This window comes from Orcinus orca, chromosome 15, assembly GCF_937001465.1.
Source record: "Orcinus orca chromosome 15, mOrcOrc1.1, whole genome shotgun sequence".
In the NCBI taxonomy this organism is placed as follows: domain Eukaryota; kingdom Metazoa; phylum Chordata; class Mammalia; order Artiodactyla; family Delphinidae; genus Orcinus; species Orcinus orca.
The window spans coordinates 23,527,091-23,543,814 of NC_064573.1; the positions used below are offsets into that span (position 1 = coordinate 23,527,091).

The window sequence follows — 16,724 nt, forward strand, 5'->3', positions numbered from 1 at the left end:
ACCATTTTTGTTCCATTTAAAACATTTAAATGTATCAAATATAATATGTACAATTACAAAGGACTGATTATATTGAAATTATCAAAATATTTTAGGAGTTTGTGATAAATATAAGGCATGGTTAATGCATTAGTGGCAGATCTAATAATAACCATCATTTTGAAGTAGTGGTGAGTGTAAATATTTAATGCTATCTGCAGCAACTGTAATATGGTGTCAGAGTCACAGGTTCTTCCTGTTCTCTCTGTTTTTGACTATATTCTTTTGTTTTCTTTATTTTTTTAAATTGAAGTATAGTTGATTTACAATGTTGTGTTAGTTTCTGGTGTACAGCAAAGTGATTCCATTTTCTATATATATAATTTTCTTTTTCAGATTCTTTACCATTATAGGTTATTACAAGGTATTGAATATAGTTCCCTGTACCATACAGTAGGACCTTGTTGTTTATCTATTTTATATATAGTAGTGTATATCTGTTAATCCCAAACTCCTAATTTATCCCTCTCCCTGCTTTCCCCTTTGGTAACCATAAGTTTGTCTTCTATGTCTGTGAGTCTGTTTCTGTTTTATAAATTCACTTGTATAATTTTGGGCTATATTCTTAACTGAAGAAAATGTTAAAGTTGTTAAAATTTAGTAAAAACTAAATAAAGATGTGCTTTTTTTATTCCATTTAAGTTCACGGGTCCCCCTGAATTGTGTTCATGGGCCTGTTGGGAATGTGTGGGCCCCAGGTAAAGAACACCTGAAGTAGGGATAGGGCAGAGCTGTCTCCTTTCCCCAGCTATAGGCATTAGCAGGCAGCTACTCCTTGTAGTGTGTGTGCCTCTGCGTGCTTCTAACCAGTCTCCACTATTATTTCAACTATGTGGGCATCAACAGTGTAAATCCAGTTAATGAGGAGACTCTGCTTTGATTTCTAGGTGATTTATCATAAGCCATTAGCTGGAGCGTAGACTTAAATGTAAAGGCTCCTATCGTTTGCAGCCAAGAAAAATGGTTAATAAATTCACACATTAAGGACTGTGTAGCCCCTGAGCCTCTGTGTAGCTAATCGTTGTTTTACGTTCAGTGTTACATGGTATTAGGCTGATATCAACCATGAATAATTCACAAGGTATTTGAATTTCAACGAGTACCTGAACATATTTATATAGTGACCCATTTAATTAAGCTGTTGAGCGGTGGTTCTTAACCCTAGCAGAACTAATGTTGTAGCAGAACTAATGTTGTAGCAGAACATCAGAATCACTTGTGGAATTAAAAAAAAAACAAATATCTGGGCCCCACCTCCAGAGATTGTGATCCAATTGGTCTGCTGTGGAATCCAGGAGGGGGAGTTTCGTAAGTTCCACAGGTGTTTCTAATGTACAGCCAGGGCTGATGAACAAATGATGGTTCTTTGCAGTCAAATTGTTGCCAGAGGCCGTGACTTGCCTGTTGGGGTCTTAGTGCCCTAAACTTCACCCTCTTCCCTGAGCACTGCTTGTGCTTTCCCACCCTTTGCACAGCCTGACACCTCTGCCTGGAATGGCCTCTTGGAATAGATCACCAAGGGCCTGGAATGCTGAAGACGCTAAAGGCATCCCACAGGCCACAGTGTCTCATGAGAGGGTGCTTAGTGGGACGTACATACAGTCAAATGAGTGTTTTGGAAGTATCTTTCCAATGGCAATGAGGAGAATGGATTGAGTAGGGGCTAAAATAGGCACAGGGGGACCAGCTATGATGCTGTGGAAGAATCCCGGAGAGAAAGGATGAGTATCATTGTCCAGAGGGCAGTTGTGCGGATGTGCTTGGCTCTTGGGAGACAGCTGGGTTGGGGAGATATATCTGAGTGTGGACAGCTTTTGGGTGGCAGTTGTAGTCATGAGGAAAGATGAGATCACGTTAGAGGCAACCTGGAGAAATGAGAGGAGATGCTGAAATTGACTTGCAGGGATGCCCTAATATTTAAAAGATGAATGGATGAGGCAGTATTTATACGAGAAATCGTAAAAGACCTTGTATCTTACTGGTAGCTTGGCAGAGAGAGTGCAGTGTAGAGAAAGAGGATGAGCTTTAGACTGAGGTGCTCAGATACTAACCTGGCTTCAGATACTAACTAGCTGGACTACTGACCAACGAGAAGCCTTTTTTACCTGAGTATTGCTTGAATGTGTTCCTTCACTGCAAAATAGTTTCCAGCACCCAATGCAATAGAGCTTGAAAAGCGTTTATTTGGTTCTGTAGGGTACAAATATGTGTATATCATAGTTTACCCCCAGCTAATGATAACATTAAACAGAATAATTCTGTAAAGTTTAAAATCACAGGAAACACTTGCCTCTGTTGCTCACCTTCATCTAAACGCACAGATTTCTGAGTTTCAAGGTATATCTTCAAAATTAGCGGGTAGCTGCAGTTGATGTGGAGTATCGCACAGCTCAGCTATAACCTGGATCTAGAATCAGAGTTCAGGAATAGCAGGAGGTCTTAAGGATCATCTTCCAGCCCTTTCGTTTAAAAGCGGAGAAGTTGGCACATCCCCGTTCACACCCAGGAGCCCCCCACCCAGTTTGTCTCACTCTGCCCTGCTTATCTTCCAGTGAGGGGTGGGCTTGACTGAGTTCCCAGAGGTTCTTTCTGTGGTGCGTTCACATCTGAGAGGAGACAGCCTCTCCTGGGATCAGCGAGTAAGTGGAAGGAGATGGATTCATTTTGCTACTACCTGTATCACACTACACCTAGGAGGTTTATAAACAGAACTTAACACTCGGAAGGCCACTGTGAAATTGATATTGAAGTGGAAAAATGATACTTGGGTATGAAATGCACTAAGTACTTAGCTCCTGCACTGTAAGAAGGTTCAATTTCATCTTAGTAGACACTTAGGACTCTGACTGTTCACTACCAGTTAAGCAGTTTTCCATGAATATTTATGGCCGCCTTCTTGAATGGCTTGAGTTCTGGGCTGTGAGCACACAACGCTCCCTGGGAGGGTGGCAGTGTAGGACATTAGTGCCTGACGGCAGAGGTGCTCAGGGTTGCTTGTCTGCCTCCCTCACACCTAGAGCCCAGGGCCTGCTTGGGCCGTGAGCCTGGAGGACCCCTCACATAGGTGCCCTCCCTCTAGCTGGCCAGGACATGTGTCCTCCTTCCCACTCTGAGCCAGGCTCTCTTGTTGGCAGGCTTCATAGAATCTCTAGCTTGGAGCTTTCTTGCCCAGCCCCTTCTCACAGCAGGACTGTTCTTTCTAGTGCCCCAACCTGGAGAGGAAATCTTTAACTTTAGACTCACTGTAACTGTATGGCTCTGTTTTGAGCCCCAAACTGCCTCCTTGTAATTTTCTGTATCCTTCTCACCTAACTTTACCTCCATCCTCACCTATCTCTGTCCCCAGATCTTACTTTTCCCTCCCCACAGAACCCAGTTTTATTTCCGCCAATCTGATTCTGCCTTCTACCTGGCGTTACATGACTTCCCCCATTCTAATGGGGTTTTGATATCATTTTGTATTAATATAGTTGTGTTTGTGTCCCTAAGCATCGTGTTTCTTTTTTCTTGTTGAGTTTCTAAGAGTGTCATACCGTATATAGTACCGTCATTTTTTTTAGCTGGCATTGCTTCTAAGGTTCATTTTCATTGTTTTCTTAGTCTGTCTCCTGGTACTGACGCAAATATCTTTGTTCAACAGAAATTCTTGATTAAAAATTCTTTGTATCCCCATTCTCTGGTGCAGTTCTTTTTCTTTTTTAACCATAGTAGATGGCCTGCATTGTGACGATGGTGTTGAAAATATCATTAGAGACTAGACAGATATAGACAGGCAAGAGACAGTAGATTGATTATCCCATTAGTGAATAGAATATATTCTACTGACGCACCTAAATTTTCAGATGATTTGTTACTGGAGGAAGAAACGATGGAGGGACTTAATGATGTGTTCAGAGACAGGGCATCCTTCCTACTGCGTCTGAGCCAGGCTTTCCCTCCCTCCTGTTTTGCACCTCCACTGTGTGTCTGGGTTTTGTTCCCACCTCTTCACCTCTCTCAGGGAGTGCCCAATCCAGGGAAAGAGAGTCGCACCTGCCTGAGGCTTGAGGCCCCTGCTGTCAGCCCCCTTCCCGTGGGCGAGCTGGGGAAACTGAACTCAGGGCAGGAACCACCAAGTTTGGTTTGCAGGCGGTAAGTTGCACATGTCTAGGGGGCACCAGACCCTGGCCTCAGCCTGTATAGACTACCATACATGACAGCCCTTACGAGGGCTCTTTTCTTGACACAATCCAGGTGCTGGCCTGCCCATCCAAGCCCTGCATCTGAGATTGGCCATCATGGAACTTACCATCTAGTGGGGAAGGCAACGGTAGAAGGACTACTAAGTAGATCAGTAAAGTATTAGTAAATTGTATGCTGAATGCTATGAAAGTAGGGTGGTCAGGGGAGGGCTTCTGAAGAAGTGGTGTTTCAGCTGAGGAGGTGATGCTACGCCAGCCAGCACTGAGGACACAGGACACCTGCTTCATGTCTGATGTCTTAACCGAGGCTGGATTTGTTAGGGGGATTCACTAATGGATGCTTGCTTACACATGAAGGGGCTGTAGTGGTGATACAGAGATGTCACAGCATAACCCAGTGGGAAATTGTACAGGGGTACGGAAGCCTGTGTTCAAATGTGCACTTGGTGTCTTACTAGCTGAGAACTCTGGGAAGATCACTCGGCCTTTCCAAACTTCAGTTTTATCCTCTTTAAAATGAGAAGTCTGGCACCAATAGTCTCATGAGTCCTAAGGGAGAGATAACGTGGCCAAGAGTTTTCTACACCATTCGAGCATGATGTGAGTAGGTGGTGGTCATTAATTACCATGAAAAGTAGCAAGGCGTGAGCCGCCATCAGAGTATGATTGAGTACCAGGCATTAAGAGTTGTGAGGCCAAAGAAGGGAAAATAAGTTTGAACTGGAATAGCTTCAGACAGCTGTGAAGTAGGAAGGAATAAAGAAACAAGCCCTGTGTGGCTTGAGCGTCATGAACAAAGAGAAGAGTGGCGCGTGATAAAGCTGGAAAGAGAGGTGCTGGTTCACGGAGGGTATTGAACATGATCCCAGAGCTGGGATCTTGGAGGCAGAGGGGTGCCATTGGACGGCTTAAAGCAGGGGGAGAGGTTTGATCCAATATTCACGACAAAAGGTCATATGAAAAGGTTGCCTTACAGGGCTTCCCTGGTGGCGCAGTGGTTGAGAGGCCGCCTGCCGATGCAGGGGACACGGGTTCGTGCCCCGGTCCGGGAAGATCCCACATGCCGCGGAGCGGCTGGGCCCGTGAGCCATGGCCGCTGGGCCTGTGCGTCCGGAGCCTGTGCTCTGCAGCAGGAGAGGCCACAACAGTGAGAGGCCAGCGTACCGCAAAAAAAAAAAAAAAAAAAGGTTGCCTTACAGCAGGATGACAGTGAGGATTAGAAAGCTGCTATTGCAATGCTTGTCAGAGATGATGATGGCTGGCACAAGGAGGTCCAGAGACGAGAGCAGTCTGTACTGGGAGGTGAATTCAATAGGGCATGCTGTCTGGAGGGAAAGGGAGGAATCCACAGTGACTCCAGGTTTCTGGCTGAAGTGGGTGAATGGAGGCTGGTGCCACTTACACAGAGAAGGCCTGGGTCGGGGCACGGGAAGTGACGGTGAGGCCTCGGCCCCAGGAGCCCTGCAGGTTCAAGGTTGAAGCAAGTGCCCGCCCTCCGGGAGCTCTCAGTTCAGTGACTGATGTGTGGACACACTGTGGCAGTTAGAACGGGGGTTCCAGGTGGGAGGATGGTGGTGCCGCACCTGTCCGCAGGTGGAGGGCCTGGCCTCTTTGTCACAGCCAGGGCTTCTCTCAGTCAGAATCGGCTGAAGCAGTGCTTTCCTGATGGTTCTGTGTGCACATTGCTGATGGGGAGGCCACGGGTGATGCGTTATTCTCTGCAGGAAACCTGAGCAAGGCAACCCTTCAGCGGGGTGTCCCCGCAGTTCCCGCAGTGTCCCCCTGGCTGATCAGTGCTCTGCAGTGTGGACCTCAGGTGCCCGGACAGCCTCCTTTTCCACTCTCCAAAAATGGGGCGGGGAGAGAGGTTGGCCTTGCTCAGGGAGCTTCAAGTGCTGCAGTGATTTGGTGGGAAACTTTTACCAGAAGAGCAGGTGGCTTAGCAGCGATTAAATCCTGCCTCTCAGATGTCAAAGACAGGGATTCCATTGTGAACCGGGGAAAGTCTGTGGTGCACGTGTTGGAAGCTGGAGAGTGGCTGGTACCTGACCGGGAATCCTGTGCTCTTGCCTGACGCAGAGGCCTTCAAGGGGCTTTTCCTGCTTAGGGTGGTGCTGCCTTCCTGAAGACAGCCTGGGCCTGAGTAACGGCTGGTATTTCACGGCATGAAATGCCATGGCCGTGGGTTAATTTTTCTAAATACAGGCAGACCTTGTTTTATTGCCCTTTGCTGTAGTGTGCTTCACAGATAATGCCTTTTTTCTTTTTTTACAAACTGAAGGTTCGTGGCAACCCTGTGTCAAGCAAGTCTGTCGGCACCATTTTTACTCACTTCAAGTCTCTGTGTCACATTTTGGTAATTCTTGCAGTATTTCAAACTTTTCCACAATTATTCTATTTGTTACCGTGATCTGCGATCAATGATCTTTGATGTGACCATTGTAATTATTTTGGGGTGCTACGAACCACACCCGCATAAGAGGGTGAAGTTAATTGATAAATATTTTGTGTGTTCTGCCTGTTCCTCCAACCGGCCCTTCCCGCATCTCTCCCCCTCTCCTCGGGCCTCCCTATTTCCCGAGACACAATATTGAACTTAGGCCAATTAATAACCCTACAGTGGCTCTAAGTGTTCAAGTGAAAGGAGGAGTCAGTCGCTGCAGCAAACTGCACTGTGGTCTTGTTTTAAGAAACGGTCCCAGCCGTCCCAGGCTTCAGCACCACCACTCTGATCAGTCAGGAGCAGGACGCCCCCCCAAGCAAAGAGATTACAGCTGGCCGAAGGCTCAGATGGTGGTTAGCACTTTTTTTTTGCAATAAAGTATTTTTAAATGAAGGCATGTACATTTTTTTTTTTTAGACATAGTGCTATTGTGCACTTAATAGACTACAGTATAGTGTAAACATAACTTGCATGTACTGGGAAACCAAAAAATTCATGTGATGCTTTATTGGGATATTCTCTTTATTGGGATATTTGCCTTATTGTGGTGGTCTGGAAACGAACCTGCAGTATCTCCAGGGAATGCCTGTAAAGGGAACCTCACTGGGCTCAGGAGAAGAGGACTGACTGAAAAGCACATGGACCCAAGTTGTCAGCTAAGTCATGTCTGTAACTCGGCCGAATGGATGGAGCCATACCTTGGCTGTGTTTCTGAAGGACACTGGGTAGAATTCCACACTCATAAATGTCTCCCCCACGACCAGCCCTAAGTAATGGAAGTTTGAAACTGAGAGCTTTTCCCCACCCACGCTTCTGTTACAATTTTGATCACAGAGTCATCGAATGTCAGAGACAGATTAAATCACTGGGGGAGTCCATGTCACAACCTTGTACTTTACAAGATGCAAAGACAGAGGCCCAGAGAAAAGAAGTGACCCAAGGTCACACAGCAAGTAAAGTGACCACACAGGGCCTGACATCAATGTGGGATGAGAGGTGACAATGCCTCACAAGTGGCACAGAGCAAATGACGTGAGACTTTAGAAGGCAGAGAAATCATGGCCTGCCGGGCTGCCAGAGACAGGTTGGACTTCAGCAGAAGGGTGTATGTCGAAGGCGATTTCAGGTGGGGGAAAACCATAAATGGCAGCGCCGGGAAAGTGTGCAGTTTCAGAGACTGGCGCGTAGCTCATTTTGTCTGGACTATAATACCCTCATCTTATACAAAGCGTAGAGATCGTTTCATATAATCTCGCAGCAAATCTGTAAGATGGGGGTATCCTCTGTCATGTGGTTAAGGCTTACAAAGAGCCTGCTGATGGCTGAACCAGGACTCAGACAAGAGCCTTAGACCAAAAGCCTGGTGTTCTGTTCTTAGCACCATAATATGCCGACGCTTGTCAAGGGTTTTAGCGTTGGGATGTGCATTGCGGAGGAGTTCAGCTAAGGAGTTTGGACTTGATTCGGTAAGCGATGAGTAGTTAACTTTTTTTGAGCGGGGAGAGCATGATTAGAGCTGTGCTTTAGACATTTAATCTGGCAGGAATGTTAGGATGAATTAGAGACCTAGGACCCTAAGTCAAGGTGACCACCTAGAAGAGCATGAGCATGGTTGGGGATCAAAGTCATAAGAGACTGGACTGAGATAATCTGAGGGTCAGGAAGTCAACTCCCTTGCTTGAAGTCAGACAGCTAACCAGTGCACGTGAGGTTCAAAATCAAGTTTGTTTTTACTGCCCGTATTCTGGTCTTGTGTTCTCTAGTTGAGTTGGAAGCAAAGCTAATGTGGGTAGAACGGACTGAGGATGCTTTTGCACATCATGCCGTTACAAATAGTGTACAGATATGTAATGTGCACCCAGCCACATAGTAGACTAAGGATGGGAGTAGGTAGGGTGTGCAGAAGTGCAGTAGAACTAAATAAAAATCATCAAGTTTTAAAAATATTTTAAGTTGGTCTCAGTAAGGGAAGCTGTTGAACGGTCCTTGTTGGTCTAAGAAGAGTTGAATTTCCCTAACTTTAGTCTTATCGGCATCAGTTTGACTATCCACCAAATTAGCTGGGAGTTAGCACTAATGGTCGTTGCCCAGACTCCCTCATGCCCAAGAGCCTCGAGTGTAAAGATTTGAAACACTTGGGGATGTTTATAAGCTCTGATAATAGTTTGGCCACATATATGCGTTTTCATCAAAACACCAAAGTTAGCTTCCATGTCCTGCCAGTGTTTTGTTTCCCTGCCTTTGATTCCCTCTTTTTGTGAGGTCCTGACACTTTGTTGTCACGTGAAGTAGCCCTGCCTTTTTGCCTTTCTGGCCACTTACACTTGGAATAGGCTGCTTGGCCCTCAAAGTTTTCTGCCTCTTGTGTGGGTCATTCTCTTTCCTGAGCAGTATGTGACTTTTCAGTCATTTCCCAGTGATGTGCAGGGCAATGCCCATCTTGACACAGCAAGTGAAAAGTGACAGGTGTCACTGGTCTGTGCCACCTTTTTTTTTTTTTTTTTTTTTTTTTGCGGTACGCGGACCTCTCACTGTTGTGGCCTCTCCCGTTGCGGAGCACAGGCTCCGGATGCGCAGGCTCAACGGCCATGGCTCACGGGCCCAGCCGCTCCGCGGCATGTGGGATCTTCCCGGACCGGGGCACGAACCCACGTCCCCTGCATTGGCAGGCGGTCTCTCAACCACTGCGCCACCAGGGAAGCCTGCCACCTTTTTTGTGCCAGATGTAGTATGTTATCTGGGTCTCTTTGCAGTTCAGTTCCCTCTGTGTGCTGTGTTGCCGCAGGGAGCCTGGCAGCACTCACGACCCCCAGCCCCCCACCAATCTGATTAATTCTCTCCTGGCATCCACATATTGCTCCCAGGGATCCTTATTAAGTTATTTGGACAGTATATACCTCCCCATTCGATGTGGTTCTCTGTGGAGGACTAAGTCTTAGACACAACCTGTGCTCATCCTTTTTAGGTTAAACATACAGACTTTGAGCAAAACTCCAAACGTTTGGGTATGGCTCCTGCAATTTAGTTCTCCTTGTTGCAGATTCAGGTAGTTTTAAAGGTGGCATCAAACTTGGTTCTCTTTCATAGGTCTAAAGCCCAGCTTGTTAGACGCCTAGTCCCTTGGGATGGTTGTGCTTCTGAGCAGTTCTCTAAGGAGTTGATTTTGATGGTGTTGAGAAGAGGAGGGGTGACACCTGTCCTGGTCCCCAGGGTCCAGTGGATGTCATATGAAATTTAAACAACAGATGAGAATGGGAACTGTGAGCATCCACAGGCTTCCTTAGAGGCCCCCTTTCAGTATGAAGATTTCACAGAACCAAGGAGAGGAGAAACACTCTCATGACAGTGGTATCCTGGAAGTACAAGGGCTCTCCGGAAGCCACTTCTTGTTCCATCCTCCAGATACTAGGTGAGATTCTAGGTAGCTTTTCAGGTAATTGGTTGTATAGCCAGTTTGAAAGATGAGGTTTTTTCAGCTTCATCTTCTCAATAGCATCTACTCGCCATCTGTATTCACTCAAGTCCCTCCCCACTTAGTGATGGTGTGTGAGCTGAGACTGCTCAGCTCTTCGCTGACCTTGAAGAGCAGCTGAAGGTTAAGGTTTCTTCAGCCCGGCTACCACACCTGACTCTCCCCCGGGGCCCCCCTTTCAAGCCGGTTTTTGTCTGTCTTTCTAGTTCACCTCTAGTTAACATCAGTGTCATCACACCACTTTTTCACCTTCTCAGCTGTTGGCCCAGAAGCAGGGCCAACATTCATTCACCTGTGCTGATCAGGTACAATCTACCTGTGCTGATAATTGCCGAGGTGGGGCAGGCCGTTCTTTCTGTAGCCAGCCCTGCCCAGGAAGCCACAGGAGCTGGTGTTAGGAGTACTGGGCTGGTGCCAGGAGACCTGTGTTCTAAACCTGACTTCACACTCCTCGGTTTCTTCACCTGGAAAGGAAGAGGGCTGGTTGATCCCTAAGTTGGCTTCTCCTCCAACATAATATTTTATCTCGGGTGTATTCTCTATGCCAGGCACCGTTAAAGGTACTGCAGATTGAAAGCGAAGTGGCTGCCCTCCTCCTGGCAGTGGATTTGTGGCTGGAGGTAGATGGCTGAGTATAGCTCTTACAAGCAATTCGTTCCCCAGACTCGTGGCGCAGATGTTTGTTCTTACTCCCTGCTTGAACATCCATGTTCCTTGGAGACCAGATAGGCTGCGTTTTCCCTTACTTGTCTGTCTCATATCTGTCTCAAAGGGATACATACAGATACATTTTATCTGATGTAGAGTATCTGCTCTCTGCCTCCCATTTAGTCTGGTTGAACTCCCTCTTATTGCAATCCATAGCTGTTTTATCTAATTTCCGGGAAACTTGAGGCAAGATTAGCCTGGTGGCTAGTAGCATGCCCTTTGTGGTAGATCTACATGAGCAAAAATGTTCAGAACTGTGTCTGCTGGCATGCTAGGCTCAAATACAAGAGGAGAAGAAAAGAACCTTGCTCTTGAAGAAAGTGGCACAAGATGGGCATGTAACAGAAAGGCGAGATTATGTAACTGAAAGTGTATATTTCTGTAAGTTCTCAGGGGATGTCTTTGGAAGGGAGTGGTCTATGGGGTACTGCCTCCAGAGAGAACTTGGGAGAGTGACCCGACGGCTACACCCCCATTCCCTCAGGTCATAAAATAGGATTTGTAAGCCCTTGTCAGAGCTTCTTTCTCCCACTTTCAGGTCTTGTGCACGCAAGCGTATGAAGGAAGGTGGGCTGTTTTTACGCTGCCCCTCACGTTTACTCCTAAACGAGGGAGGGGTGCTCCTGATTGGGTTCGCGCCCTTGTCAACAGTGTCACTGGAAAGCGACAGTGTCATTGGAAGGCGACCATGCCCTTCCACGGCCAGCGACTGACCAAGCCTTTTTCCTTTGCAGAGATGAGAAGAACCAGTCCATCATAGTCAGCGGGGAGTCTGGAGCCGGCAAGACCGTGTCGGCCAAGTACGCCATGCGCTATTTCGCCACGGTTAGTGGCTCGGCCAGTGACACCAACATCGAAGAGAAGGTCCTGGCGTCCAGTCCCATCATGGAGGTAAAGCCATCCAAATGTCCTTGGCCTTCTTGTCTGGAGTCCCTTCTGCTGGCACTAAGACTGCTTGAGTGTCCAGCCTCGCGTGGCGGATCACAGAGTTCTTGGAAGCCACTCACACAGTCAGCATTCATGCCTCTCCCCGAGAACCCATTGTCCACTGCTGAGGGAAGAATTTCAAAGGTGCCCCTAAAACCACAGATCTGGGAATATTCTGACCTGGTAGCCCAGGTCCCCAGTATTGGATACAGCGGCCTCTTCATGTTTTCCTTGTTCCTTGACTCTGCTGAATACTGTTGTGACAGTCCTCCCCCATCTACCGCCGTCGCTGCTGTGTTCCTCCCCACTGCTGCCATCCTGTGTCAGCACATCAGTGTCCCACCAAAACCATTTGATGCTATGAAGGTCTGCTGAGTCAGGAGGGCCGTCTTCATGGCGGTGAGGAGGCCTAGATAAAAGATTCCCCTTTTTCCCAAAAGATATTTGGACGTTTTCTCTTTTGTGGGGAGATGGAGTCCAAAGCTGTGTGACTCTTTTGGGGGGAGATAGAGTCCAAAGCTGTGTGACGACACAGAATCTGTTGAGATCCTCAGAAAATGTTACCTTTGTTGGCACGGACAGGTCTTGCCTGTCTCTTCACCACCCCGACCTCCAGGCTGGGTGGCCTCAGAGCGGCCGATGCAAGTGCAGGGCCAGAGATATTTCCAAAACCTTGGGTCTAGCTATAGTAAACCATGTTATAGGGTCAGAACTCCATCTCTCTTTTTCTTCCGTTCCTTGTAAACGCTTCACTCTCATGGAGTTGAGCTCAATGGCTGCACAGTCCCTGGGCCAGCTTTGATTTCCTGCATTTGAAGCTGAGGCTCCTCATTACTGTCTGGGCTGCAGTCTGGTAGGAGTTGGCCCTTCTGCCAGCCCCGAACAGCCCCCTTGTTTTAGGAAGAAGAAATTCAGTTGAGGCCAAAAGCTGCCAGAACAGCATCAGGTTTCTCTGCACAGCCGTGAGCCCCGCCGAGTAAGACACAAAGCACCGGTGTGGTTGGTCCTTCAGATCATTTTGGGGCTGGGGGAACAAGAACCTGCCTGGACCTTCCCAGGTCCCCTCTCTCTCCCTCTTCCTTTACCAAGTGCAGGAGTAAATTGAGTGTCAGTTCATGGGAGCTCGTTGATTATCCAGACAAACTCTCCTGCCTACAGGGTTGCATTATCCAGAGAGGTTTTACTCTCTGCTGAGTAATCAGACACACTGTGTTCACTAAGAATTAGACGAAAGCAAGTTTTGGTATCTGTTCTTACATGAATTGGGAAGTGGTCAATGCAGTTGAAGGCATTTTTACCAAACAGATAAAAACAAACAAAAAAACACTTTTATTAGATTACAGTTGTTCTTAAACTTGACTGTGCATCAGAATCACCTGGAGGCCTTGTTAAAGCAGATAGCTGGGCACCACCCCCAGAGTTTCTGATTCAGAAGGGCCTGAGAATCTGCATTTCTCACAAGTTCCTAGGTGATCCTGATGCTGTGGATCTGGGTCCCACACCTGTTTGAGAACCATTTGTTGAATAAATATTAAAAAAAATAGGAAGGAGTCACTGGAAAATATGGAAGAAAAGGGAATAATCCCCCATGATCCTACAGCCTGCTAATAATTGTTCCATATTTTGGTATATTTCCTTCCAGCTTTTTCACTGAATATTATAGTATATGCCTTGTCCCCATATCATTAAGCTTTTTACAAACCTATTGGCTGCAAACATACATTAATAGATGGTTTTACCATAATTTAACTTCCTTTTGTCAGACATTTAGTTGGTAGCCTCTTTGCTCATAGCATTTATTCTAAGCCCCAAGGTGGCGGCCTGGCCATGGCCTGGATTCAGGAGATGATCATGGACTTGAGTCCACACCCGCCTTGGGCCGTCTACTGCACTTAAATGGAGGCAGCTAAGACAGCACTCTGCGATTAGCATCACGTTTCATCTTAGGTGGGAGTGAGACCAGGATTTCAGCTTTTCCTTTGCCTCTGAGTTTCAAAATTCAGTTCATCTTTTAGGTAGCAAAGTTGCAAAGACACAGAGCGCCTCTTCTTTTGGAGGTAAAGTACGTACTTATTCTGGACAAAACAGGGAAGGGAAGAAACCTGTTTGATCTCTGGTGACTGAACACAGTTCTTGTTAGACAAGATAGGAATTTAGTGAAGACAGATCACCACATTAAGCAGGTACAAGACACAGGGGGGAATGATTTTTTTAAATTTTATTGTTTTGTTGTAATAAAACATACATAATATAAAATTTATCACCTTAACCACTTTAAGTGTGCAGTTGAGTGGTATTAAGTACGTTCACAATGTTGTGCAACCATCACCACCATCCATTTCCAGAATTTTTTTTTAATCATCCAAACAGAAACTCTGTACCCATTCAGCAGTAACGTCCTATTCTCCCCTCTACTCAGCCTCTGGTAACCTCTATCCTAATTTCTGTCCCTGTGAATTTGCCTCTTTGGTGTCTCTCATACAAGTGGAATCATATGACATCAGTGCTCTTGTGTCAGGCTGATTTCGCTTAGCATAATGTTTCCAAGGTTCATCCGTGTTGTAGCATGCATCAGTACTTTGTGTGTTTTTTTAATGGCTGCATAACATTTTGTTGCTTGTATGTACCACATTTTGTTTATCCATTCCTGCGCTGAGAGTTGGGTTGTGTCCACCTTTTGGCCAGTGTGAATAGTGCTGCTGTGAACATTGGCGGGCACCTGTTTGGGTCACGGCTTTGGGAATGTTTTTTAAATGACCGTGATCTGAAATGATCTAATGTTTTCAGTATCTGTTATAGCTTGAGTAGGCTGGTGGACTGCTGGGGAGGCATGGAAGAAATGTGAGAGCAACAGGCACACCCCTAGAGAAGGAGGAGTGTGTACATGAACCAGCCTGTTCTTGCATGATGTCATGTAAACACATGTTGCAGTGGTTTGAGCTTAAAACATTAAATTTCTAAAGTTGTGCAAATTGGTACTTTGGAAATTATGTGGGTAAGTCCAGAGGGCTCATTCTGTCAAATACAGAGTTTTGTTATCATAGAGACTATCCCTTGAGCTGTTATTGAGCGTTACATTTGAGAGAAATGTTGGACGTGAACATGGGAAGGAAGAATTATTGCCAGGAAGAATTCTAGGTGGAATTAGAGTGTTGCCAAACAGAGAAAGAGCAGCTTCTGCTCTGCCCAAACCCACTTTTCACAAGTTCAGAGTCTTACTTGGGCCCTTGTGTCAGGAAGCCCAGTCAGCTTTGTGGCTCCTCAGAGGGTTACAACCAGTGCAAGTCATGTTTTAATCAGGGCACAGCTGATTACTGATGACTCCAGTCCTGTCCCGGGGAAGGTTGGCACCTCCCAGCGAAGCAATCAGTTATGGTCACGTCATCACCTCATTATTTCTCCAGGCCAGCAGCTGCAGATGCCTCCTAGGGAGTCGGAGAGTTGAGGGCCGTCTGAGGAGGCGGAATTCCCAGTGGGCTGCGCTAAGTGGCAGTTGTGTGAATTGAAGGTGACTTGAGGGTGGATTGGGGTTGGCTGGGGTGGATTGGGATGATTTATCGTCAGCGCCAGAGCTCTCTGGCCCCATTCTGTTTAAGAGCTTGTCAGCATCCTGGGAGTGATTTGTTCACAAGTCTGCACTGATTAAAAAGGTATTGCTAGTCAAGAGACTGATAGAGCAGGGACAGAACCCAGGCCCAGCCCAGAGGGGTCACATGGCTTCTTGGGCTGACTGGAGTGTGCAGGCATACAACTCTAGGAGCCCCAGAGACTCCCCTCAACCTGGGAGAAAGAAAGGGGGCTAGGGGTACAGTGAGCAAAATTGACAGAAACTAAGACCAGTTACTATGTAATTTTCAGGGTTTGACTTTTTTTTTTAAGCTGAAGAAGCAAGTAGGCCTACAACTATTAACCTATTCATACAAGAATCTGCCCCCAACATACCTTACCTTCTTCTCTTGTTTCCTCTCATGTTTCAACACACTCTAGCCATTCCTCACTTGTTGGGGCTCTCACATACCCCTGTTCCTTTGCCTACACTATGTTTATAAATGAAATTCCTTTTCCTTCCCCACTGGTAAAATTCTGCTCACCCTTTAAGATCCACTTCATCTTACACTTCTTAAAGCGTTTCCTGTTCCGCCAGCATTGGCGAATTTCTCCCTTCTCTGCTTCCACACTGGTTGATATGCATCTCGGTACTGTATAATCCCAATCATATTGAAATGATTTGTTCTAGTCCATTTTTACTTTACTACCTATTTGTACATGTATAAACCAGAAAAAAGGTAGTTCTTTTATATCACATACAAATGGTATCATATTCTGTTAACCACTTTGCAACTTGCTTTTCACTGATTGTTTTTTTATTTATCCATGCATCATGCTCTAGTTTAGTTTAACAGCTTTTTAGCATCCCATTTATGAATATTCCACATTTTATTTATCTCTTCCTCCTACTAGTAGACATTTAGATTGTATTTTTTATTATTAAATACAGCCTGCATTAAACATTCTTTTGCACACCTACTTGTACACTTGTGTGAGTTTCTCTAGGTAATACCTAAAAGTACAGTTGCTGGATTGTTAGGTCCATATATGTTCAATTTTACTAGATATGCCAAATTCTTCTTAAGGATGGCTGTTGCAGTTTACATTTACATCACAGCAGTGTATGAGAGTTCCTTTTTCCTCACATCCTCATCATTATTTCATAGTATCAAAGTTATTGCCACTCTGGACTGTCATTTTTGTCTACATTTCTCTGATTTCCACTGAGGTTGGGTATCTTATATTTATTGGTCATGTGAGTTTCTTCCATGCATTCCCTGAATACATCATTTGTTCATTTTCCAAATTTTAACTATTTGTATCATAACTGTGTCTTTTGTTGGACTGTGGACTCAGAGTCAAAGCCTTGGTTTTTATCATCTATAACAACTGGATTTGTTTTCCT

At 45.9% G+C, this 16,724-nt stretch overlaps 1 protein-coding gene across 4 annotated transcripts in view; it reads left to right on the forward strand.

Annotated features, from left to right (window-relative positions):
* MYO5B (myosin VB) overlaps positions 1–16,724 on the forward strand; it is a 387,779-nt gene that overhangs the window by 206,368 nt on the left and 164,687 nt on the right. For all 4 annotated transcript variants that reach the window (XM_033421389.2, XM_033421388.2, XM_049697846.1 and 1 more), the window contains one exon: positions 11,578–11,734. In XM_033421389.2, coding sequence (XP_033277280.1) covers positions 11,578–11,734 — 157 coding nt within the window. The remainder of the gene's footprint in view (positions 1–11,577; positions 11,735–16,724) is intronic.